The sequence below is a fragment of the Equus przewalskii genome, chromosome 3 (assembly GCF_037783145.1).
Source record: "Equus przewalskii isolate Varuska chromosome 3, EquPr2, whole genome shotgun sequence".
Lineage (NCBI taxonomy): Eukaryota > Metazoa > Chordata > Mammalia > Perissodactyla > Equidae > Equus > Equus przewalskii.
In genome coordinates, this window is record NC_091833.1 from 66,599,155 (window position 1) to 66,624,365 (window position 25,211).

Consider the following 25,211-nt stretch of genomic DNA (forward strand, 5'->3'; position numbering starts at 1 on the left):
TCCATTTCCTATAAAGAATTACCAAAATAGAACTGATATTTCTTATACCAAAATCTAATTCCATCTGTAAACCCATTCCTACAAAAGTATGTGACTATGTATTGAGTCACAGTGAGAATTTTTAGATTCAGCATGTTTCAGAACAGTAATGCTGTAGTAGAATTACTGTATGAAATAAACACCATGTATTTTATCATTTGTCAGAGACTGCTCTGCCGGACACAGCTGGTTTCACTGGGGAGGAGCTCTGTATCATGAAAGGGCTGGACGGAACCTGAGTCAGAACACTGATTCACCAATCTCTGCTGGTACTTCTTGGGTGGACCCCTCAGGTGACCAATCCAAGTTATGCCTACTGTCTTTTTCTAAGTATCCGCTCAAAGAGAATTTTCATTTCTTCCTTTAAACCACAGATCCACACTGTCATCAACACTTGTTAAACAAGTTTCCTTTTAATTGCTTTCTGCTATTGCACCCAGCCCTTAAAATCCCAAGTATCATTGTGGTTAGTACATTTACCTGAGAACCACTCATCAGGACAAAAGAAGCGCAGAAGTTTTCTTTATCTTTATTACCATCAACAGCCATTATATCAGCACATTATGTATAGGTAAGTGGAGATTTACTTGCCTAAAATTCTGACATAAATAGAATTAACACTGTTTCTCCAATATGACTCCCACCCAAAAGTTGCAGTAAAATAACCAAATTTACGGGGGAGTTTGTAACTTTTCTACAGAATTTTGGATTTCCTTCATGGAGAAAATCCTATTGCATACAAGTATGTGTGTCTGGAATCTGTAGTTTTGTGTAGTGTTTTGGGGAGTGCTTCAGAGAGGTAAGATGCAGCTTAACATCCTGCAAAAAAAAAAAATAATATGAATGTGTGACTGTTGTAAAGTGGAGAGAAGGAAGCAGAGAGAAAATTTTCTTCTCTTATAAATCAAATGTTAAATTGTTACTGGTAGTGATGATGATTACGACTCCCTTGTATTTGTTTAACATCTTGTGCTTTTTAAAATGCCTGCGTGAATATTGTCTTTAATCTCACAGTACCATTGCTTCATAGGTGTTCTCTGCAGAATGAGACATAAAACCATGTATTTTTATCTACAAAATGTTCGTGAACTAGAATAGTATAATTATGTATATATATACATATGTGCTGTTTATCTTTAAAGTAGCTAAGTAGATAAATACGTTCAGTGAACAGTGATCATTAATGCCATTTTAAAAATATACTTTGAGCTCCCAAGGTGCTTTCATCAAAATATATGCAATAGGCAAAATTAAGTGAAACTAATTATAAAATATTTAACACTCAGGGGCTGGCCCCATGGTGTAGTGGTCGGGTTTGCCTGCTTCACTTTGGCGTCCTGGGGTTCCTGGGTTCTATCCTGGGGTGGCCCTACACATCGATTGTCAACCATGCTGTGGTGGCCTCTCATATACAGGATAAATGAGGATTGCCACAGCTATGGGCTCAGGACCAATCTCCCTCTCCCCCACCCCCCCAAAAAAGAATAAAATATTTAATGTTCAGATAACTGTGAAATATAAATGCATATCTTACACAAATATTTCTTTAAAAATGTGCCTCTTGAGTCAATAGTTGAGCCCTTTAAGACACATATATATTTTCACAATATCAGTTTTTATATAAAAGTGTGATTAGAAAAAGCATACTCACTGTGATAGCATATATACTAAAAACATTTTTTTCTCGAACTAAAGTAAATAATTTATTTTTGTGTCGTTTCTTTATTAAAGATACCATATTATTCCCAACCCTGATGTTTTCATATTAGCCACATCTCTGATCTATCAGTAAAGAGTGGTCATACACATCTAAAAGTGGAGAGGAGATAGCATGATTGTTTCGTTTTGTTTTATTTTGTTTAGAAGATAGTCATCACCACTATGCTTGGTGGATGATATTTTTTTGTTTATAGGGCACCTCCTCCTTCTCCTTTGACGTTTTGACACTTGTATGAAGTCCTAACGTGAAAGATTTCAAAGGATTAAGCCATTGTTTCTAAGCACTCCTAGTTACCTAGGAAACGGTTGAGCCCTAATTGAGTGGTTAGCTTCCGACAGTGGGGCCTTAAACTGATTTCCCAGAGGAGCTTGGAGGCATTTGGAAACATGGTTGATTCTGCGGGTGCATGTGAAGAGGTCTTACTCAATCTCGTGGTTGCACATGGGTGCCTGAACGATGAATCGACAAGAGGAAGAAAAGGAACACTAGAAGCGGAAGTCAAGACTTCAAAACCACATTCACCAGTTTCAATTTTTCTCTTAGGGTTAGTTCTATAGGATGGAATGGGAAAGATCTCAGAAGAAAGCTGTATTTTAGATCCTTGCCAAGGTAGCATTGAGGGTTCATGGCCAGAAGTTTTGTTTTTATGGCAAGACATAATCGATATTCTGTATCCTCTTCCAGTAATTCCCCTTATGTGATTTTTCAGAGAATTTTCACTGTGGACTACCAGAAATATTAGCTTAATAGCTGAGTAATTATTCTGCCTGGGAAGTCTGTCATTTTTAAGCAGATATTTAACCTATGTTATGATTTGTAAGATCTTTAGGTTATGAGTTAAAGGTAGGTACAACCCAGAGAAGCATCTAGGCTGGTAACAAGCTATAATCAAAATGGAAAGAGAGGATAAGGAATGTAGATATAAAATTCCACCGTGTTTTCAATGAAAGACAGTTGAAAATTAGAAAGTTATTTCAGTGTCTGGATGAATTCTAAGGCATTTTATTTGATCATATTTTAGTATATTTAGATTTATTCCTGTTCTTACAAGAATACAAATTCCTAAAAGAAATTGCATAGATAAAAGAAAAAAAATTTGCCCAAGTTTATATGAAGTCTTTTTCTGAGGTAAAGTTTTAAAAATAAAACCAGTCAATATAAGAAATGTGTTAACATACCCCCAATTAAGAGATTACTAGGAAAAAAAGCAATTAGTCACAGTTCATGGGAGACAGAAAAGTAAAGAAAGGGTGTAGAGTAAAGATCAGAGAACCAAGCAATGAGCAAAGCAGTTTTGGTGGAGCTGAATGCTTGTGAGATGAGGTAAGTGCTTACCCATCACTGAAAGGTGAACAACATTTTGGAATTTGACAGTTAAGAAACATATGCTGACAATTTTAAGTCTTTTGAGAGATATCAAACAATGAGACTGTGAAATTCAGGGGGGGTATGAAAAAATTGACATTAATTGTAGTTAGGATGGAAACAAATGTTTGCCTTGGAAAGAGAGATATCAATTTTTTCTGCAATATTCTATATAACAAGCACTATAATATACTAATCGAGCTTCGCAGCTTTGTGTGTTCTCTGTTTTTGGATGACTCCTAAGTTTACATCCCAACTATGGTTCCTCAGTTAACTACCAGTCTGATATTTCTAATTGTGTACTGGAAATTTAAATATCTTTCAAACTCAAGATATAAAATATTTACCATTTTTCTCCCCAAGTTACCTCTTCTAGATTTCATTTTACTCTTCTTTACGTCTTGAGAGAAAATCTTGTGTCACCTTTAACATATTCCCATCCTTTAGCAATATAGCTAATTAGTTACCAAGTTCTGACAAATATTCTACAACAAACTTTCTCAAATTCATCGCTGTCTTTCTTGTCTTGCTACTATCATCAAGGATCCCATCACTCCATTCCCATGGATTACAGTAGCCTCTTTCCTCATTGGCCCTTCCCTTTCATTGTTTGTCCCTCCTTTAAACTATCACCACACAGACTGCTCAAGATTCATCTTAAGCACTACGAGTCCTCAAGTAAGTCATTTCCACAGGATAAAGTCAAAACTCTTCTGATTAGCACTGAACGTTTTCCATAATCTGTATCCTTCTGATCTATCTATCTTCATGATCTAGTTGATCTTGACATCTCTTAGCTTCCTTCATTCACTCCTTCAACAAATATTATCTATAACGTACTAGACACCACACTCTGCCCTGGATATAAAACAACAAATAGCAACATGGTCCTAGACAAAACATGGTCATGACTAAAGATGAAAAGACTGCCATATGAACATAAAAATTACTCTCAATGTAGATCCATAATAGGGTAACTATGGATGACCTCAATGAAGAGGAGATGACAGAGCTGAGAGAGAAAGTTTGAGTGGAAGCTCACTGGGTAGACTTGGCATGGACGTTTTAGGTAGAAGGACCAGAGTGTGCAAGGACATAGAGACACGAAATAATCTGATTGTCCATGGAACTCTGAGTCGTTTGAAATGGCTAGAACATAGCTTAGAAACATAGATTGGGGAGTGAGATGAGCTGTGGAGAGGTTGGCCTAAGACAAAGGCACAGTTTATTTATAGAAACATGAGGAAAAAGCAGTGCAGACTACAGAGGAAGAGAAGTTCACAAATGTGATGATGGGTTGTAAATATCCTCTTCCTGTGCCTTCCATTTTCTCAGTGGACTAGGAGGTTAGGTTATCAGCTAAGATTGAGGATGAGGTAGACAGTGCTGGAGGCTTGAGAAAAAAGGGTAAGTATGAAATATTTTTCAAAGAGAGTGAAAAAGCATCAATAGAGAATGGATTAAAAAAAAAATCTTGTTCTCGTGAAAGCATCAACCCAATTTATTTTTACCCAATACATCACACACACTGTCCCCAGTGCTGCTTCTAATTTGAAAAACTGGTTGATATTCCCTGGACAGAGTAAAATTTATCAATATTTTTCCATGAAGATAGCACATAGTTTAGTGAGAATCTGCATCACTGGGAGTATTAAAGAGCAAACTCTCAGGTCCCTCCAGGAATTCAAATTTACTAGATCTGAGGTAGATACCATAATCTGCATATTTAACAACCGCTCTCAGGTGATTTTGACTAAGGTCATCCTCCAATCACACTTGGAGGTGCCCCAATATTTAAGACAAAAGCTCAATGTCTTTGCATGGCATCAAAGTTTCTTCTTGTTGTTGCCTCTCTCTCAGTCAGGATTCTCCAGAGAAACAAAACCCATAGGGTATCTCTTACTCTTTCTCTCTCTCTCCAGATAGATACAGATATAGCTAGATAGATATAGATATGTAGGTATATGCATGGATATACATGATATATAACCAATAGAGTCGATTGATCTATCAGTCTCTCTCTCTCTCTCTCTCTAGATTGAGAGAAAGATTTTATTTTAAGGAATTGCTTCACACAGTTGTGAGGTTGGCAAGTCTGAAATCCATAGGACAAGCTGGCAGCCTGGAAATTCATGCAGGATTTCTGTTATACTCCTGTGGCAGAATTCCTTCTTCTTCCAGAAGCGTCAGTTTTAGCTCTTAAGGCTTTCAACTGATTGGATGAGGCCCACCCACATTATCAAGGGTAATCTCCTTTACTTAAAGTCAACTGATTATAAATGTTTATCACAGCTACAGAATACCTTCATGGCGAAATGCAGACTAGTGTTTGATCAAGCAATTTTGCACCATAGCCTAGCCAAAGCTGACATAAAATTAACCATCATACTGTGTAACTTTATCTTTTGGACAATTCATGACTCAAGAGTTTGCTGCAAGAAAATTGAGTTGATGGTCAATATTTGAGCACTGCATACCTCTATACCTTTTCTTCCCTTCTTCCTTCCTTCCCACTTTCCTTCTTCAAATTTCTTTTGCTACTACTGTGCCTAAATTGTGAAACTTCTAGGGATGAGCAAGAGGAGAGAAATAAAGATTGGAAACAACTGTGATTTCTCTGATATATCCTTCATATTCATATCCTTTCCTTGCAGACCAGTCACAGCTTCCCGTACATCTTTGCCACTATGGATGATTGCCCTCGTTGTGCTCGGAGTGTTGGCAATCCTGGGAATAACTATTGGTCTCCTGGTTCATTTTCTGGCAGTAGGTTGGTAAAGGATATGTTTTTAAGTGTTTCAGCTTGTTGTAAACTTTATTTCCATTTCTGTAAAAAAGACAATTGCAAACAATGAATTATCTCCCTTTAAAATGGCCATTAATGACCCCAGATCCAAGAAACAAGTCCTGTTAACATTTGCTAAATACTGTATTACAGATATTTTTTTGAATAAACACAGGTAAAAGAGTGTATACCATATCGAGATACAAATGCATAGATAGGTAATCGATAGGCCGAAAAAGTACTGTAAACATGGTATACTATTCGTTATTTTATAATTAAAATATTAAACTTATTTTACATGAAGAAGAGAAACCAAAGAATATTGAATTTCAACTAATTTTTCTTGATAACAAAGATGTTAATTTAAAAAATCCTCTTAACATAGATTTTAAAAAGTTTGAAAATGTGAGAAAAGTTAGACTTATTTTTTAAAAACCAAGTCTTTTAACTTTAGACATTATCTTATTTATATCCTGCTATGAAAGGAAAGAAAATTAGCATACTTGCACTTCTCATTTTTCTCCAACACTTCCCAGTAGTTTGTTAGAAATATTATTCTTTTTACCCTGTCAACATTTATAACACTTTTTTCTGGCTTGTAATTATAATTACTACATTTGCTTAGTTTTGAATATATGTTTATATGTATTTAAATGGAGCATATGCTCACCATCAACTCTTTTTTCATGACTTTGCCATGGATTAAGCTTGGAATTTTTTCCTCCAAAGCTATGTATACTCATAATCTAAAAAGTCAAATTGGCAGAGCTTTTTTATGAAAAAAACAGCTCCTCCTCCACTACCCCTATTTACCATTTCTCAGAGGCAACCGCTTTCAATTCTTTAACTTGGTTCTTAATATTGCAATATCCTAATTTTTCAGTTGTTGGTATTATCTATGCACTTTCTACTGCATTGATGCAGTCTATTTATTGATGAGCATTTACACTTATTCACACCCTAACTATATGGCTGTGACTAGGGATTTCCTATCAGCAGCATCCTGGGGATTACTTTCAATTGTCTGTTGGATTTAATACCCTAATGCCTGGATTCCATATTTCCTTTTCATTATTTTATTTGCTCAATTGTGGTGGAATGTATACTCCAGGAGCTTTCTGGGAAGTATGCATTTTTTACAACTCAAATGTCTGAAAATGTCTTAATTCTACTCTTAATCTTAATTAATAGTATACACTTCAAGGTTGGAAAAAATTTTCCCTCTGAAGTTTGAGGCTAACGCACTATTGTCTTTTGCTTTCAAATTTTCTGTCAAGAAGTCTGATGACATTTTGATTCTAGAGCTTTTGAGTGAAATCTTTTCTCCTACTCTCTGAATTTACATACTTCAGTTCCTGAAAATTTTCTTGGATTATTTCTTTGATGATTTCCTGTACTCTTTATTTCTGGAGCTCTTATAATTTGAATAGTAGGCCTCCTTAATATTACCTCTAATTTTCTTATCTTTTCCTTTCTATTTTCCATCCTTCAGGGCTTTAAAAATGACTTTCTTAGTCATTTCTCAAATTTAGTTTCCAATTCTTCTATTGATTTCTTTATTTCTGCTGTTATATATTTATTGGCTGAAATAGTTCTTTATTATCTGGATATTCTTTTATATAACATCTTGATATTAAATCTTCTCTGAATATAATAATTTGTTTTAATTTTTAGTCTCTCTCCTCCAAGATTGTCTCTGTTTATTTTGACAGTATTTCATATTAGATACTTTTCTCAAATATATGTTGATCTTTTAGTGTCTGCTAATATTTAAGATTCGGGATTAAAGAGCTAACTGGAAACTCTCTATGAAAGAAGTGTCTGTTGAACAATTGCTTTTGCTATAGACTGTTCTATGTAGGTTGTTTTGCTGAAAGAATCCAAGTTACCAGTATATTTAGGTCTTTTCTCTTGCATTGGTCAGAATTCCCATCTCGGGGAAAAAGCTACCCTTGTTTAGTGTGGATACATTTCTGGCTGCTAGCTTTCTGTAGTCAAGTTGGGAAAAAAAATCCAACATATAAATTTTGAGTATAGTGCACCTGCCCTCAATTGTGTCTCAGTTTCCCTGACCTAAAAACCTCAGAGATTGGGCAAAAGACTTGGATCTAGCTGTTTCAACCAATCTTGCTACTTTTAATCACTTCCACCCCTACTTCCAGAAGTTCTTGGTGCCATTTAGGGTTCTTTGGTTTAAAATGACAAAAATCTTTGCTTTCTCCACTGTAATACTTTTTGTCCTTTAAATTCACCAAGTCCCATCTGTCTTAGAGTTGTGTTCATCCTGCATCAATTTTTCCTAGAACACAATGGGCCTTTTTAAGCTACTGACTCAAATTCATTTGTTCAGTTCTTTTTTCAGGAATATCAAATATGCATTTGTTGGATCTCCTCTGCCTCTCATGTTGTTCATTCCCTCAATAATAATTTTATATTGTTTTCCTTTTCCATTTCATTCTTTTTCTTTTGCTCAGGCTTGTCCTCCATGTCACAAGATTTTGAATCTATATCCATTGTTTCCAATGTGGCTTCCATCTGTGATAGTCTTATTTTTCTCTTTCATTTATTTCTTTTTTTTTTCTGAGGAAGATTAGCCCTGAGCTAACATCTGTGCCAATCTTCCTCTTTTTTATATGTGGGTCATTGCCACAGCATGGATGACGGGTGGTGTAAGTCCATGTCTGGGATCCGAACCCATGAACCCAGGCTGCTGAAGCAGAGCATGCTGAACTTTACCACTAGACAATGGGGCTGGTCCCTTCTCTTCCATTTCCTTACTGAATTCTGCAGTTTTTCTTCCTCACCGAATTGTAGTATGTTGTTGAGCTCTTTTTTTCTGTAATATCTTCAAGATAATGGGAACTAGTTGTTAAAACTCTTTTTTCCTTTTTTCCTTGATAATTCATCTTCTAATTTTTGTTTACTTTCTGTCCTCCTTTGGCTTTTTTCCCCTTCAGCATCTATATACAACTTCTCTACTGGATCCTTTGTAGTTATTATTTACTCTTCTTGATCTGGGCGTGATGTTTTCTAACAAATACTATGGGAAGTGAGTCTAGGGGTGGCTCATAGGCTGAAGAAGTTTGCAGCTTATATTTTCATTTGTCATCTCAAACATTCTCTTATCCACTCTTATTTTCTTCAACACTAGGGCAAATTTACCTTCAGTTTTTAACACTTAGGAAGCTAGGGTGGCCCTGAGGAAAGCTCCTCAATTTACAGACTCTCTGAAATATGATATAGTGATCCTGACTTCCTTCCTTTCTCCACCTCAGCTTACCTCTAGCAGCTTGCTTCAGCTGGGAGATTAGATCATATATAATAAAAATGGCACACTGGTACGGTTTCACTTTTATTTTTGCTGCTCCCATTCTGCAGTGTTAAAATAGATCTCTAGAGAAATATTCCTTATGTTTTTTCCAAAACCTGTAGTCTTATTACTTAAATCACAGAATTGTTGAAACTTTTAGAAAAATTTTCGTTCAACTCGTGAGGAGATGTATCTCTGATCTATTTCACTCCTCACCTTAGTGTATATTTCACAGCTTTTGTCATGCTTGTTTCATGGTTTTCAGTTTAGAGTTGTGGCTGTTTTCTTCCATTTCCTTGAAATTGAGACTTCCACCCTTATCTTTTGTTCTTTTTCTGGGCCTAGAGGCAGGAGAATGTAGAAGTGCTTTACTCTGTCAGCTTTAAATAGAAGTGTTCTAATAATTCATTCTTAAACTCTGTTATTGCACCCAGAGCACTCTTAGTACAAACAAACAAAAAATTATGTGTGTGTTTAAGTTTTAAATTTTCTTTACAGAAATAAGTTAGAAGCAATCAAGTCATGGAAAGTTGTAACACAATTTCCTTCTTTCTGCCCCTATCCATCTTTCTCAATTCATATTGGCATTTGAACCATTTATAGAGATGGGAATGTTAATCGTATGGTGCAAGTATGCCTTATCAATATCCCATCCCTAAGAGGTTACTTTCCTCTCATCAGGTACCAGCAGAGCACAATGGCTGTATTCAGTGAACCCAACATAGTGAGCAATCTCAGTGGCCCATTAAGCTTGCTGCTTAGAATTAAAATAAGAATAGGATACTGAAGAGTTGATTTCCTTGGTCTAGAGTATGGTTTCTTAGTCTTAAATGTCCTAGACATTAAATATTCAGTTTATCCGCTGGCCTTGGGAAAGTGCTCCATACAGTTATAATAAAACTAGTTTGTATCTTGCCAATATATTTATTTACATTGAAGAATGTTCATGGCTGCCTAATTGTTGTAATAGGTAGAAATATTTAGGAATCTAAATGAAGAACTGAAGGATGCGTTGTAAGTACTGAATTATGAAAAAGGAAGTTGAATAGTTTCAAGGTCTACTTTTTGCTACTTACGGTAAAACCTAATAAACTACCATTGCAAAGCCTGGTTTCTATAGTAAAAGATCCATGACATATAGAGAAGCAAACTACAATTAACAATGTTCATTCACAAATTATTGTTTAAACAACTCATTTTCAGCATTTTGTTTAGAGCTTTCTGACTTCTTTTTCCATCACCTCTCTCACTGTAAAATATTTTCACCACATTTTTAATGGCAAGTCATGTTTTATTTTAATTATGGTGTCTGCCTTCTCTGAATTCATATAGAACTTGCAGTTGAACAATTACCTTGATCATTTAATTATATCCTTATTAGTACCTCACAAGTAATGATTTCATCCATATTGAGCCTATCTCTTCCACAAGATGGTCTTCAAAAGCAATGATCATATTGCAAAATAATATTAGCATTTATTTAGTGCTTATTATATGCTAGCCACTGTTATTACATAGTATGTAGCATATTCCTAGGTGCTTAATATTTATGATATATTAGAGGTAAGATATATCATATATCAAATAGTTTAGTATCTATGAAAATTTAGGAAAGCAATGTAATGGATTAGGTATGGGCTTTCGAATCAGACAGATCAAGTTTTGATTCTTGGCTTTTCTTAGTAGCTATATGATATTGGATAAGTTACTGAATACCTCTGAGATTACATTTATCCTGAAAAATGGGTATGCTTCATATGGTTTTTTACAAAGTATCTTCACATAGTAGATACTTAATAAATGGTAACTATTTTGATTCACAATCTGGCAATTGATTATTCTACACAGAAATCTCATTTCTAGTATATAGGTCTATCTATCTCAATAAAGATGTCACTGTTCTTTCTGACCTTTGTCTGATATATATCTGGTCCATTCTTAGTCTTGTAAACACTTTCCACAGTGCCCTGGTTATCTAGTCAATTGTGCCAGAAAGATTCATAGGGTTTATCAATATTTAATATGAGCACAATACATATTAGTTGGGATTACTATGTAACCTACATCTGGATTTGAAATCCATTTCACTTAAATAATTCTTGGATCATTTCTTTATCTCACAGAAAACACAACCTATTATTATCAAGGTAGCTTCAAAGTGCTGAACATTCCATATAATAGAAATTATGAAAGGGAGACATCATCAGAAAATAACTATCTTAGCAAAATTCTTGAGACTAAGGTAAATTAGTATTTTCCTATATTTATTTAATTGCTAATTTTCTGAATTGTAAATGTATTATTGGAATTTGACATTTGACTCTATGTTCTCTTTAACAGATGGTTGATGCATTTCAAAGCTCTAACATTTACAGACAATATATCAATGCTCAAGTCATCACACTGGTGTAAGTAACTAACAATAACAATCAGAAAAGAGATCAATACATCATACATACTGAAGTATACCATTATACTTCAAGTTCCTCTGTAAAAAGAGTCTATTGATATGTTACAGTCATTAGCCAATGAGTGACTAATATTCAGCATTATCTTTAGCTGATTAATTGGTCAGTATAAGACCAAAGCAAAGATCAAACTATATAGTTGAGTTCATTAGATCTACAAGAATGTATCAATCCTTAAATTATGGACGACATATCCCTCTGGTTTCTTAAGTTTTTATGTCCAACAAACATTAGATGGTACCTTAGACCAACATTTGATGCTATAAGATTTTTATTAGCAGTAGCATGAATACAGACCCTGTTTCCTCACGTCTTTGTACCTCCAAGTCAGCTAAACACCTTGTAGAACTGCCCTAGAGTTCGTATAGGGTAGAAAAGAGCATATCAACACCAGTGTTTCATGCCAAGGAAATCTTTCTAGTCACAATAACAAAAAGTGAAACAGCCGAGCTGTGTTCCCTGCATGTGGGTTTGGAGTAGCATGGAATAGCAGAGGGAGCCCCAGAATAGGAGTTAGATAGCCTGAGCCCAGCCTTTGCCACTTAGCAGCTCTAGAGCCTGGCTCAAGTCACTATATCACTTTGAGTCTGCCCCTCTATCTGTGAAATGTTGATAATAGCACCTACACTGTCTCCCTCATAAAACTGTACTCAGGATCAAAGAAGATCACGTGTGTGGAAATATTTGCAAATAAACACATTTCAAATGAAAGCAATTATTGCTTTTACCTTAATCAATGCCACCAGACTATGTCTTCCCTTCTTTCCCTGCTCCTGGAACTCTTGGAATTGCAGAATTGATCAAGATCTCAACTAGCATTAACCTTAAGGGCCAACTTTGGTATTGGAAAGAAATGGGAGACTAAAATTGAAGGACCATTTATCGCTCAAAGGTGACCACAGCCACCAGAAGTCTCCCGCTTTGTTTTCCCATGCCTGTAACTTCAGGATTCTATAAGAAGTCTGGGCCCATAGGAAGTGATGGAGAGCCTACAGGACAGAGGTTTTGTTTTTGGCACACCCTGCTACAGTAATCAAACTTCTGTGAGCTGAGTACTCCCTAGGAACGATTATTGATTTATATGCCAAAATTTTGGTCATCTGTTAGAGAGACCCAGAGCATAATAATGCCACTTCAAATACTAGCCTCAGGGCTGTTTGACAATTCCTACACGTCCATTGTTTAGCCTCTTGGGCTGCTCACATTTTCCCAATCCCAACCAAATCTGGAGTGAATACCACAGTCAGGTTAATCTTCCTCGATCATGGGTTTTACTCAACAATTTATCTTTATTGCTACGTCTTGACTGGAATTAAAGGTCCTCTTCCATCTGAGCTCAGTCTCCTAGACACTGTTGTCACTGGCTGACTGATTATATGGAGACAGAATACATAGCATGGAGAGCCCAGGTTATGGAGTCAATTGACCAAATCTGGATCATAGTTTAGTAGCTGTGTCATTTTGAGCACATTAGGTGATCTCTCAGAGCTTCAATTTTTCCTTGTCTATAAAATGAAGATAATGACACTTATGCTGCAGTGTTGTGGAGACTATGTGTGATAATAAATGTGATAACAAAGTACCTGGAACACAGCAGATGCTCAATAAATGCTAATTAATATTATTGCTACTCAGTTATTCTGGAGTACTATTTCTCCTCTTCTCTACCTGATGAAATTTTTTGCTTGATGATAAAATAGCAATGAGAATACTTTAAGGTTCAGTGTGTATGTCACCATTTCCATGAAAATTTCTCTGGTCCTTTAAGTAAAAAATGACATCATTCTTCTGACTATCTGCAATAAGATAACTATCCGATCATTTCTGCCTCATTAATTACAATCATTTGTATACATATTTTATCTTACCTGGAAGTCTGGAAATTCCTTGAGGGTAGGAACCATGTGCTAGTCACCCTTGTGTCACCCAACAGCACCTAGCCCAGACACTTGGCTATAGCAGTTACTCAATAAATAAACTGATGAATACATTAATAAATGATCCCAGTTCTTATGCAATACTTCTACTCTGTGCCTCAGGTCTTTCTTAGTTTTCAGATTGTAGAACTGCTTGTCCTCTAAACTGAATAGTATAGCTGCATGCACACTGTCACCAAGTAAATGGGCAGATAAATGATCCTGTGATTAACCTAAAGTGAAGGCGCTCTACAAACCCATAAAAAAGCAGAAGGAACCAAGATATGAATGATCAGGGAATGATGAAGGAAATGCTATTTTTTAGCAACATATGAAAACTTTATGTTGTTTCCAGTCCTTATAGCAACAGTGTGACAGCACATATATGGCTGATGTTCAAGTCTCCGAGATCAATGAAGGAAAACACAAGAGGAAGAATTGAAAGCATCTTACGTCAGATGCTGAGGAATCCATCAGGATCCTTGACTACAGATCCTAATTCCCTTAGGGTCGTGGGTAAGCTTATGTATGAGATGGGAGCAGTGTTACTTTCACCTTTTTTGTCTCTAACACATATCACATGCACCAGGCATAAAGCTGAACCTCAATATATATATTTTTTTCATATACTTTTTTGGTGAGGAAGATTAGCCCAGAGCTAGCATCTGCTGCCAATCTTCCTCTTTTTTTTTTTCGTCCACAAAGCCCCAGTACATAGTTGTATATCCTAGTTGTAGGTCATTCTAGTTCTTCTATGCGGGATGCCACCATAGCATGGCTTGATGAAGGGCATGTAGGTCCACGCCCAGTGTCTGAACTGGCAAACCCTGGGCCACCAAAGCGGAACAAGCGAATTTAACCTCTCGGCCATGGGGCCTGTCCCCTCAGTACATATTTTTTTTTTTTTTTTAAGATTTTATTTTTTTCCTTTTTCTCCCCAAAGCCCCCCGGTACATAGTTGTGTATTCTTCGTTGTGGGTTCCTCTAGTTGTGGCATGTGGGACGCTGCCTCAGCGTGGTCTGACGAGCAGTGCCATGTCCGCGCCCAGGATTTGAACCGACGAAACACTGGGCCGCCTGCAGCGGAGGGCGCGAACTTAACCACTCGGCCACGGGGCCAGCCCCTTCAGTACATATTTTTTAATGAATAAGTCATTGTTTCACATCAGAGAAATAATTTGTATTCTTCATTATTAAAATCATATTCAAATCATAATAATGCCACACCTTAAAATTGTTTTTGGGGTAAAAAAGTTGCTTCTCATTCTAAAGCAAATAGTAAGACTTTGAACAGTCTTTATAAATGTTGGTGTATCTTGCTATTCTTTTTATGATCTCCTTTAACTTTGAAAAGTAGCATACAATCTGTCGTTATAAGGCAGGTCACTTTTTTAAAGTTATTTTTGTGTACTGACAGGAATCAGGTTCACTGTGGGTCTTCTTGTTCTTCTAAGGAAAGATACTGGCAATTTTCAACTCTAGATAACATAGAGTACAGTTCCAATTAGAAAAATATAAGTCGCTCACGTGGGACCATGAAGATGTTATTTCCATATTATACATTCACATATAGTAAAACAACAATTAAAATAAACCAAGGTTCTCTCCTTTCCAACAACATTTCACCCTGAGATTCCAAATTCTTTCTGGAGACCTCTGCACTGCTGAACCTTTGATCCTACTCCATTGGCCCCAGGGTCAGTGGAGTAATGCTAGGTATTAAATTTACTATGGGCTTTTTGTTCTATTTCAGAAATCAATAAGGTCAATGCGGAAAAGATTATCAACAACCGTAAGTTCAGAAACTTTTTGATTAAATGTGTGAGATGATCTAAAACACAGCAGTCAAGATTTGTTACTCTTGGCCAGGCACAATTCTAAGTGCTTTACATATAACTCATTTAATGCTCACGGTAATTCTAGAGATAAGTATTATTATTAATCCCATTTTAGAGATGGGGAAACTGAAGCACAAACAAGTGAAACAACTTGCCCAAATTCATCCAGCTTATAAATGGTGGGGCCAGAATTCAAACCAAGGAGCCTGGTTGCAGAGACCATGGACTTAACAGTGACTTTATCTACCTCCCACAGCTTTTGTATTCTCCAAGGCTGAAGTGTCTTGGAGATACTATGCTGGGTATGCAGGTGATTCTGCAGATGCTAGTGATTTCTGTGCAGATTACATTCTGTTCTAATAAAGACCTTGTCAGTGCAGGATATTGTCAGATAGAACCATACAAGAATAACTCAGCTCACTGTTGGCTTTGTAATCAAGTAAGCAGTGTCTTCCTATTCTCAGTGGAACAAAATTGACTCTTTCTGACAGGCTGTGGGAGACGAGCAAGGATGTCAGCTACATATGACAGAGTCAAGGGAGGTTCCAGTGCTCAGGAAGGAGAATGGCCATGGCAAGCAAGTGTCAAAAAGAATGGCCAGCACTACTGTGGGGCGTCTTTGATCAGTGAAAGATACCTGGTGACTGCAGCTCACTGCTTTCAAAAGTAAGTTCATCATGTTGCCCAAGGCTAGGGACGCCAATGGCCCTGGAACAGTTCCAGTTTGCATCTGTTATGCCAGTTTAATTATCAGTAGCACTCCCTCTCATTCTTAAAAGTGTCCTGGTTTGGAAGATAAAGTCTTTGGTAAGCCAATCTAAGGCTTTCTTATCTAACCAGTAAAATTGGAAGAGTCATTCATTCTTGATACTACATTTTTTTCTTACATGATTCTTGTCTCTCATCACTTTATCCTCCAGACATCCCAAACTACTTGTAATTGCTAAAACACATATCCTGTTTCATACTTCCCTCCCCCTCTGCACACGCTGTCCCTTTCTCCTAGTCTTTTAGGCAAATACGACTCAGCTGTATGGTCTCATCCAAAATATTACTTTCCCGAAGAAATCTTCCATTCCCTAGGGCAGGCAGATTTAAGTCCTCCTGTTTTGTGGTCCCAGTAAATATATACATAACCATTTAAGCAATTATAACTGCTTGTGTTTATGACCCTCTTTCATCAGATTTAAATTTCTTGAAGGCGTGGGCAATTTATTTTTATTTCTATATCCCCATTGCTTTACATAGTATACAGTGTAGGGATTCAAATGAGATTTTTAAAATGATTTAAAATATCATATTAAATCACTGCTGATGGACTACAGAGCAAAGAAATATTAGTGTCATGAAAAGAGTATAGTAGATGCAGGCCATATTTCTATTATTTTGAAATAAACGCAAAATACATGGTTTTTGTTTCTTTAGGTCACAAAATCCAAGAAACTATACTGTCAGCTTTGGCACTAGAGTAGTTCCCCCCTACATGCAACATGCTGTTCAAGAAATTATTATTCATGAAGACTACATCCAGGGTGAACATCATGATGATATTGCAGTCATACTGCTCACTGAGAAAGTTCCATTTAAGAATGATGTACATCGAGTTTGTCTTCCTGAAGCCACACAGATTTTTGCACCAGGCGAAGGAGTTGTTGTTACAGGATGGGGAGCACTTTCATATGATGGTAAGTCCAGTGAAAACTTAACATAGTGTGTAAAGTACAAAAACAACCAGAACCATTAGTGATCTACGTAGAGCCAAAGGCATCATTTACCTCCAGATGCCCACTACTCCCAGGCGATTCCTCAGGGAACGGTGTCTATGGGGTTATAATTTTGCAAATTGCCTTGGTTTGGAACATTCCAAAGAGACCAAGTTGGTTGCAGAAACTCCCTAACCTGGAGAACCTAATTGAGAAAGTTCTGGTCCAAAGATGTAAGAAGAGAGATAAGGACATAGAAAAGCAATGTTAGATATTTCAAGTCATTCTTTGAACGTTTCTTTTTCATTGGTTTGTGTGAGGGAACTGAGTGAACTTTTTCATCCTGAAAATAGGCAAGAGTCAAATATTAGCTTTATGCACAGAGGACAAAACAAAGTTTCCATCCTGCTCTGTTTCAGACAAGCTCTTTTGCTGATAACGTTTACTTCATCTAGGTGAATACCCAGTGTTACTGCAGAAAGCGCCTGTGAAGATTATTGATACAAACACTTGCAATGCTAGGGAAGCATATAATGGCTTGGTACAGGACACAATGCTATGTGCTGGGTACATGGAAGGAAATATTGATGCCTGCCAGGTAAGTCTGGACGTTATTTACATTGACCACATAGTACATAGGTAACTGCAATTATTTTATGAAAATCATCAATATGGAGACAATTCTATGCTTCAATTAATTTGCGCTTTGACAATCCTGTCAAACTCACTCTCGGTTTTGGTACTAAAGTAGTTCTCCTCTACATGCGAAATGTGTTTATAGCATTTAACAAATACTTATGTTGGACTTAACTCTGAGCCAAGCACTGACTGAAGTCCTTTACAAGTATTAATTCATTTAATCCTTATCACAACCTTGTGATGTAGGTACTACCATTATTATCATTTTATAGATGAGGAAACTGAGGCAGAGGAAGGTAAAGTAATTTACACAAGGTCCACAGCTAGTAAGTGGGAGAGCTGGCCTACAAACCAAGGTAGTCTAGCATCACAGTCCGTATTCGTAACTATATTTCAAGTAAGGATCAGTCTCAGAAATTTTTGAATTACTTCTGGTCCATTTCTCTTACCTTCTTAGCCTCCTCATGGCTAGGGTTCTGGCTGCTTTTCTCAGACATGAAGCTCCGTATTCAAAGTATTTCCATAATATATGTCTCCCAAAAGCTTTCTCATAGACCCAGACCTGGTAACTTATCAGTTCTTGCGTTCAAGGTTCAAGTCAACCCCAACAAGCCCCAGAGAATATATTCTGGCCAGTCTCGGTTGTGGTTGGCGTGCTGCAGGGATTGACACCATGTACCTTCCTGGGGTCTCTGTGAAGATGAATCACAAACTTCATCTGGTTTATCACTTAGTGTAAGTAAAGTATCTGGAAGAAAATTCTCATAATGATAAATATTCTCTGTTTTATTTAGGGTGACTCTGGAGGACCACTAGTTTATCCCAATTCTCGAAATATTTGGTACCTTGTTGGAATAGTGAGCTGGGGAGTCGAATGTGGTCAAATCAATAAGCCCGGCGTTTATATGCGAGTAACCGCCTACCGCAACTGGATTGCCTCCAAGACTGGTATCTAAGAGAAAAGCATGCATCACATAGCAACTGTCTTAGGTCCTTTTTGCCTGTTACTCCCAAGCCTTATTTAACATGCATTTTAAATTAGTGTGTACAATGGCAATTTTGAAAGAATTGTGGTCCTGAGGGAGTATTTATGAACTTTAGTTTTAAGCAGACTCTATGAGACAAAACAAGAAATCTCATGATTAGTCAAGGAAGACCTATGCAAAGAAATTACTCCTGTCAAAAATGGGCTAATACTATTTGCTTTCTATTTCATGGACCTACATCATGATTATCTCAGCACAGCATAAAATTCTTAGTTTTAGTATTCAGATTTTCTGGGATTATGAAAGTATGTCCTTGTCCATTGCAAGTAAGCAGATAGCTCTGCGAGAGACTGCAACTAAAACATTTTGAGGGTTGGGTTGGAACATGCTGTATCTGCCTTCTTGTCATAGCTTTTGTGGAAGAGGTGCGGTTGGGAACTAAGGCTGGTCGGAATTTAGGCACTGACTTAGAGTCTTTTATTTGTACTGAGGTCTCGATCAACTCTTGCAATCATTGTGAAATAATTACGTCATCCTCAAAACTAGGCAAGACAACACATTTTAGACTTACAGACACCAGGTACACTAATTCTTCAGTGTTGATACCGGTTTCTATGGAAATTCTTTATTTGTAACATCGATAAAAAGCTGTAGCTATGAACCATGAAAATGTGTAGTGTATTTTAAATAAAACAAATTTAAAAGTAGAGTGTCTTTGTTCAATATGAATTTACTTTCTTTCTTTTTGGTTTGTTTGTCTTCTTAAGAGTCTTTTGCAGGTGGCTTTTTCTCTTTCCCTTTTCTGTTATTATTCCTGTGGCTTGGGAGAGAGCTCCAGGGTGGTTAAAAAGCTACCTCAAGGCTGGGGGGAGAGGCTCCAGCAGGCCAGGGGGAGGCAGTGGATGGGTCCCTTAAAGGCCACTGTGCGTGGGAGGCTCCTGGTCATGTTTGAGGATGACGCTGAACTAGACAGGCTTGGGGCTGTCCAGCCTGCGGAGTTTGGTTAGGTGGTTGCCCATCTTCTGGATGAGTTTCAGCTCCAGGTCTAGGAAGTGGTTCTCCAGGAAGCCACAGAGATGAGGGTCCACGCAGGCAGTGCCACGGCATGCCCTGTCTCCCAGGAGAAGGTGACTTCCCAGGTATGCAGGCTGCCAGCCACCCCCTCATTTTGGGATGGCTTCTGGAGTTCCTGGGCAAGGACTCTGCTGCCATGCTGGTTTTGTGTTTTCAAGGGATGCAGAGAAGTTTACATAATGTTATAAGCCAATGTGACCCCAGTAAAAAATTTTAAAAGAAAAAAAAGAGACACAGGGTGCCTGCAGGCTTCTCCTGGGCCAACTCACAGAAGTGGTACAACCCATCGGGGCCACATCGTCCCATGGGGATGGAGGCACAGAGACAGGTAGGTGAGTGAGGCCAGCGGATGTAGGCTGACTGGGTGTTGACAGCAACCTCCACCTCAGAGGAATAATTCTGGCTGATCTGGGGGCACAGGGTTTGTCAGCGACTTCCAGGAGCCAACCAAACTCACAAAAATGGCATCAGCAGGTCTCAGAAGTGGATGATGGAATGGCCAAGAAGATGATTGTAGAAGCTGCGGCTTGAGGCTGAGGAGGAAGCTGAGGGTAGATGGAGGCTGGAGGGGTCTGGAGGGGAGAACATTTCTGTCCCAACAGAAGACAGGGTAGCATGTTGTGCCTCTAGCTGGCTGTTATGTAGGGGAGAAATATTAATTACCGGCCATATTCTTGGTCTCAGAGTTTGTGGAAGTGAGAATAGGGTTCTGTCTTTATGAACCATATGGTCTTCACAAGTTAAGTGACTTCAGTTTGTAATAGTCATTCTTCAAGAATAGAAGTTTTGATCAGTTTTTACTAAAAATTTGACTTAGAGTCTTCACAAGAGTCATTGTACAGTGTTTACATTTTATTTAAACTTCAATTACCTAGATTGAATATATAAGAGAAAATCTTTTACCTATTCAATATTACTCTCCCAGGAAATAGAGATTTTACTCTATCAACTAATAACCATTTTCTATCGATCAAAGATCCAGAATAAGTATGTATCATATACAACCATATAATGTAATTGTCCAAAGTTTCAGAAATTTGGTTTTAAGTGGCATTTTTTAGTTCTTTTCTATTATACATAATCCCGCTTTCTTAAAATGTTTAAAGACCAAAGACTCTTAAAGAAGTCTCAGTTATTAACCACCTTGATATTTAACCCATTTGGTCATAGTTAACATCAAATATTGTCTTATTCATTATGATCATCATAACAAATGAAACAAAGCTTAACATTTACTGAGTTCTTATTGTATGTAAGGCACAATTCTAATAAATTAACATATATTGCCCCAATTAATCCTTACGTCCTATGAAGTATACCACTATCATCCTGACTTTAAAGATGAAGAAACCGAGACACGAAGAGGTTAACAACCTTGCCCCAAGGATGCAGAACAACATCCATCCTAAATCATTCTGCTGCTTAGTCCATCATGGAAGTCTATGATAAGGAAGTGACTTTGATCAGAGATGTGGACAGTTCACTTTTTTGTTTGTTGATTTTGTTTTGTTTGTTTGTGTGTTTACTTGTTCTGATAAGTCTGAAACTTCTTATAGCTTTGGGTAATATCTAACACTAGTAAGAAGCTCACACTTGGAAATGATACCAGCAGCACTTTCACAAAGGCCATATTTGTAGAGTATTTTATGTCCTTTGCTTGATCCTATATAAAAATGCCCTCGGAATCATTACCTGGTGAATTTGGTTGCCATTGGCCCTCTCTTCACTCACAGCTTTCCACAAAACTCTCCAAATATCTCCTGTCATTTCACCATGCCCTCTAGGCCCTTCGGAACTAGAGGAATTAAGTTAAGCATACAGTGAGAAGGACATAGAAGATGGGAGACAGATCCAAAAAGGAGAAAACTAGTAACGGACCTAAGAATAGATCTCAGATTTCTCAAGCCTTATTAAACTTTAGATGAAAGATATAGGAACAAATATCACATGGTTCATGGCAACATACTAGAAAAAGAACTAATATAAAGTTGACTTAATACCTTAATACCTAAATAAGCTATATAAAACCGAAAGTAACTATACCCTCAATTCAATTTGGCTTGTGAAATTTGCAGTGGTCTCTCCAAATAAAAATAGCATTTTCTCTTTATCTTGTTATATTATCCTATTGCTTCCATTCTTTAAGATTTGCAGAATATATGCAGGGATATCTTCACCATATCAACAGGAAGTGGATTTGAGTTTCATTCACAGAACTCACCGAGTATGATTGCACTCAAACGACTTCCCTTGGTAGAAGAAAATTGATGCTATGTGTAATTATTTTGCAAAATCTCTTTATTTGCTATTGTTAACTTCAAAAGGCTCTTTAGAATAAACCAATTGCATATCCCCTCAGAAGTAATTTCTGAAATTAACATAAAGTAATAATCAAACTTCCTTACTTTGGTAAATAATTCAGTTACATGTTAATTAAGCATTAACCAGAAAAGAGGGATAAGTCAAGGGTTCTCAAAGGATAGAGGAGAACAGGAAAACTTAGTTACCCAGAGCATCTTATTTTGATTGGGAGCTGATGACCATGATGAAGCAAATGGAGAAGAAACTCAGAGGTTCCAAAGGAGCCCAGTTTCCTTTTACTTCCATTTATCATATATAGGAATGTCAGATAAAATGATAAATTGTTGTTTTTAAAATGTAAGCTACACTGGAGTAGAAAAATAAGTCATATGAGGGAGTTACTCAAAAGAAACCCATATGAATAAAAAGGAACTAATTCATCTTCAGAGGATGTGAAATCACGCAGTTTTGGTCAGGATGACATGTGCTTTTTTTATACTGGGGTGACCTCCTGACAACTGCTCCTGTAAGCTGTCTAAGAAAGAGGAAGAATAACAAGAGCAAGAAATGTGCCATCTTCCAGGAGAGTTAGGAAAGATTCAAGTAGACACTGGATACCTACTCATCCAGAGGGGGTGGGTTTGGTTTTCAAAGTGGAGGTATCTTCTTTGCTCCCATCGGCCTATGAGGGTCAGAGTGTGTTAACGTGGAATAGTAAACTTCACTTTTGTAAAAAAAAAAAAAAAAATCAATTTATTACAAATAAATGTTTGTATACATCCATTTTTTAATTCAAAATGAGGAGAGTAATTAACCAAATTGGTTAATTATTTCAACTTCTAAGTATTGCCTGTATCATATTCTATATTTTTTTGAATTGCCTTTGTTAATGACAAACTTTGTGATGAGAAGTAACAATGCAGAGGTAACTGTTTTATCTATAAAATTTTATTGACTTTTTAAAAATCAAGTACTGCCAATTAGCATTGTGTCCACTCACACAGTATTCAAAACAGATGGATAATTCTGTGGATATTTTAAATGATAAAGTATATCACAAACAAAAAGTTACAACTTAGAGTGTACTTTACTTAATTATGTAACCTGGTAATTTTAGATCAAGAACAACTAATTTGGTTCACTTATTCATAGTATAAAAATTTTAAATTTCTTTCCTGATAGTCTTGACATTATCATTATGTTAAGAGTAGTGCAAAATTTGGCACAGATACTTTGGTTAGAAACATATTTGTCTTAAATATTTCACATAAACTAATTAAATGTGCATCACAACATGCATGCAGTCAATGCATAATAAAAAGGAGGTTTCAAAGATAAGTGTTTTGAACATTATGGCAATGTATGTTATATATTACACACATTAAAGTTCTGTACTTTAAAATCCTGAGATTGAGAAAAGGGAAACAATGATCACTCAAAATGGTTCTTATAGGTATTCATTCAGTTTGTATCAGAAGAAATCAAACCTTAGAGAGCCCGGCATCTGGAAACTTGATGTCCAGTCAATAATCACAACACACTTTTCTAAGTCCTGGGAAGGATGCTTCTCATACTGGAGTAATACCGGATTATTGCTGGCTCGGTGATTTTCCCTTTTGTAGCTGTCTTAACCATTTTATATTTGCTTCTCACTTCTCCTTTGGCCTTATGTGTTCATTAGGCCTTTGACAATGTCCTGAGATGGTATTGGCAGTTTCTGTAACTGATTTTTTCTATAAAACCAGCGTCTAGATCCGTTTCCTTTTCTACTGGACCTTTTGGCCTCTTGTCTTTTCATTTTTTAGCTGCTCATTTTTTCTTTAACCATTTATTGTCAGGCCCAAGATTTTCCATGCTTCTTCAGATCTGCTAATATATTTGCTGGATTTGTTTGCTCTCTTATGATCCTATAACATCCTTTGAGATCTTACTTCCAATAGTACATGGACGTTTTGGCTCACTCATTTTCTCAAAGAGTGTTGGGTCCTGTCAAGAACAAAAGCAGGGCCCGGCCTGGTGGCGCAGTGATTAAGTTTGCATGTAGGGCTTTGGCAGCCCAGGGTTCGCCCGTTTGGATCCAGGATGCACACCTATGCACCACATGTCAAGCCAAGCTGTGGCGGGTGTCCCACATATAAAGTAGAGGAAGATGGACACGAATGTTAGTTCAAGACCAGTGTTTTTCAGCAAAAAGAGGAGGATTGGCAGCAGATGTTAGCTCGGGGCTAATCTTCCTCAAAAAAAAGCAAAAACAGAAAGGAATAAGAAAGCAAAACTTGCATTTGTGGCGTGTGTCCCTCTTAGGAAAGACTACTATTCTGGGAAAGAGGGGGACTTGAGTCCTCAGCATCCTCTGAAGAGAGTGTTTGTTTGCGACAGCAGAAGATGGGTCCCTCCATTCTTGCCCATGTTCTACTGGGCTTTCATTTTTTTTTTTCCCCTTGCTCTTCTTTTCCCAACTCTTCTACACGAATAGTAGCTATTTCATGAGGCTGTGTAATTCTTGTTATGAGCTTACTCAGACTGCTAGCCTCACAGTTTCAAAAAGATAGTTGACTTTTTATAGCGCTAGGTAGCCTCTTAGCATTTCCCCTCAACTAAGAATCTATATGCTTTTCTACTCTATTGATGAAACAGGTTGAGAGGGTCCTTCCATTACTCCCTCTAGTTTCTAGGGTAGGAATCAGCAAAGGAGCAAAGGTCAGCAGTGCCCTAGTGCAGGGAGTGTGGGTTTAAGAGAGTTTAATCGAGCTATTGTGAGACTCTCTCCTGCATCTGGGAACCTGGAATAGTGAGAGTTCTGCCACTGTCTCTGGAAGCAGCTTTTATTCTGAAATGAGATTGAAGGACATATTATAAACGAGTTGCATGAGGTCTGTGGACTTTAGGGTGCTCATGATTGCTATAAACAATTCTCTGTACTCATGTAGTCTGCCTGCTATGCTGGGTTTGCCAAGTCCATATCCTTGATCCTAGATTACCTATAGCAGTGGTACTCAAACTCTGAGCTCTTAGGATCCCTTTCCATTCTTCAAAATTGTTGAGAATCCTGAAGAGCTTTTATATA

General features: G+C 37.2%; 1 protein-coding gene across 1 annotated transcript; it reads left to right on the plus strand.

Moving 5' to 3' along the window:
- Positions 1-379: 379 nt before the first annotated feature.
- Positions 380-19,476, plus strand: LOC103552787 (transmembrane protease serine 11B-like protein). Its single transcript, XM_008523003.2, has 10 exons — positions 380-610; positions 5,779-5,894; positions 11,343-11,461; positions 11,560-11,627; positions 13,959-14,119; positions 15,357-15,395; positions 15,933-16,107; positions 16,867-17,126; positions 17,600-17,742; positions 18,578-19,476. Exons 1-10 carry the CDS (start codon positions 603-605, stop codon positions 18,737-18,739), a joined length of 1,251 nt encoding a protein of 416 aa, XP_008521225.2. The 5' UTR covers positions 380-602; the 3' UTR covers positions 18,740-19,476.
- The last annotated feature ends 5,735 nt before the right edge of the window (positions 19,477-25,211 follow it).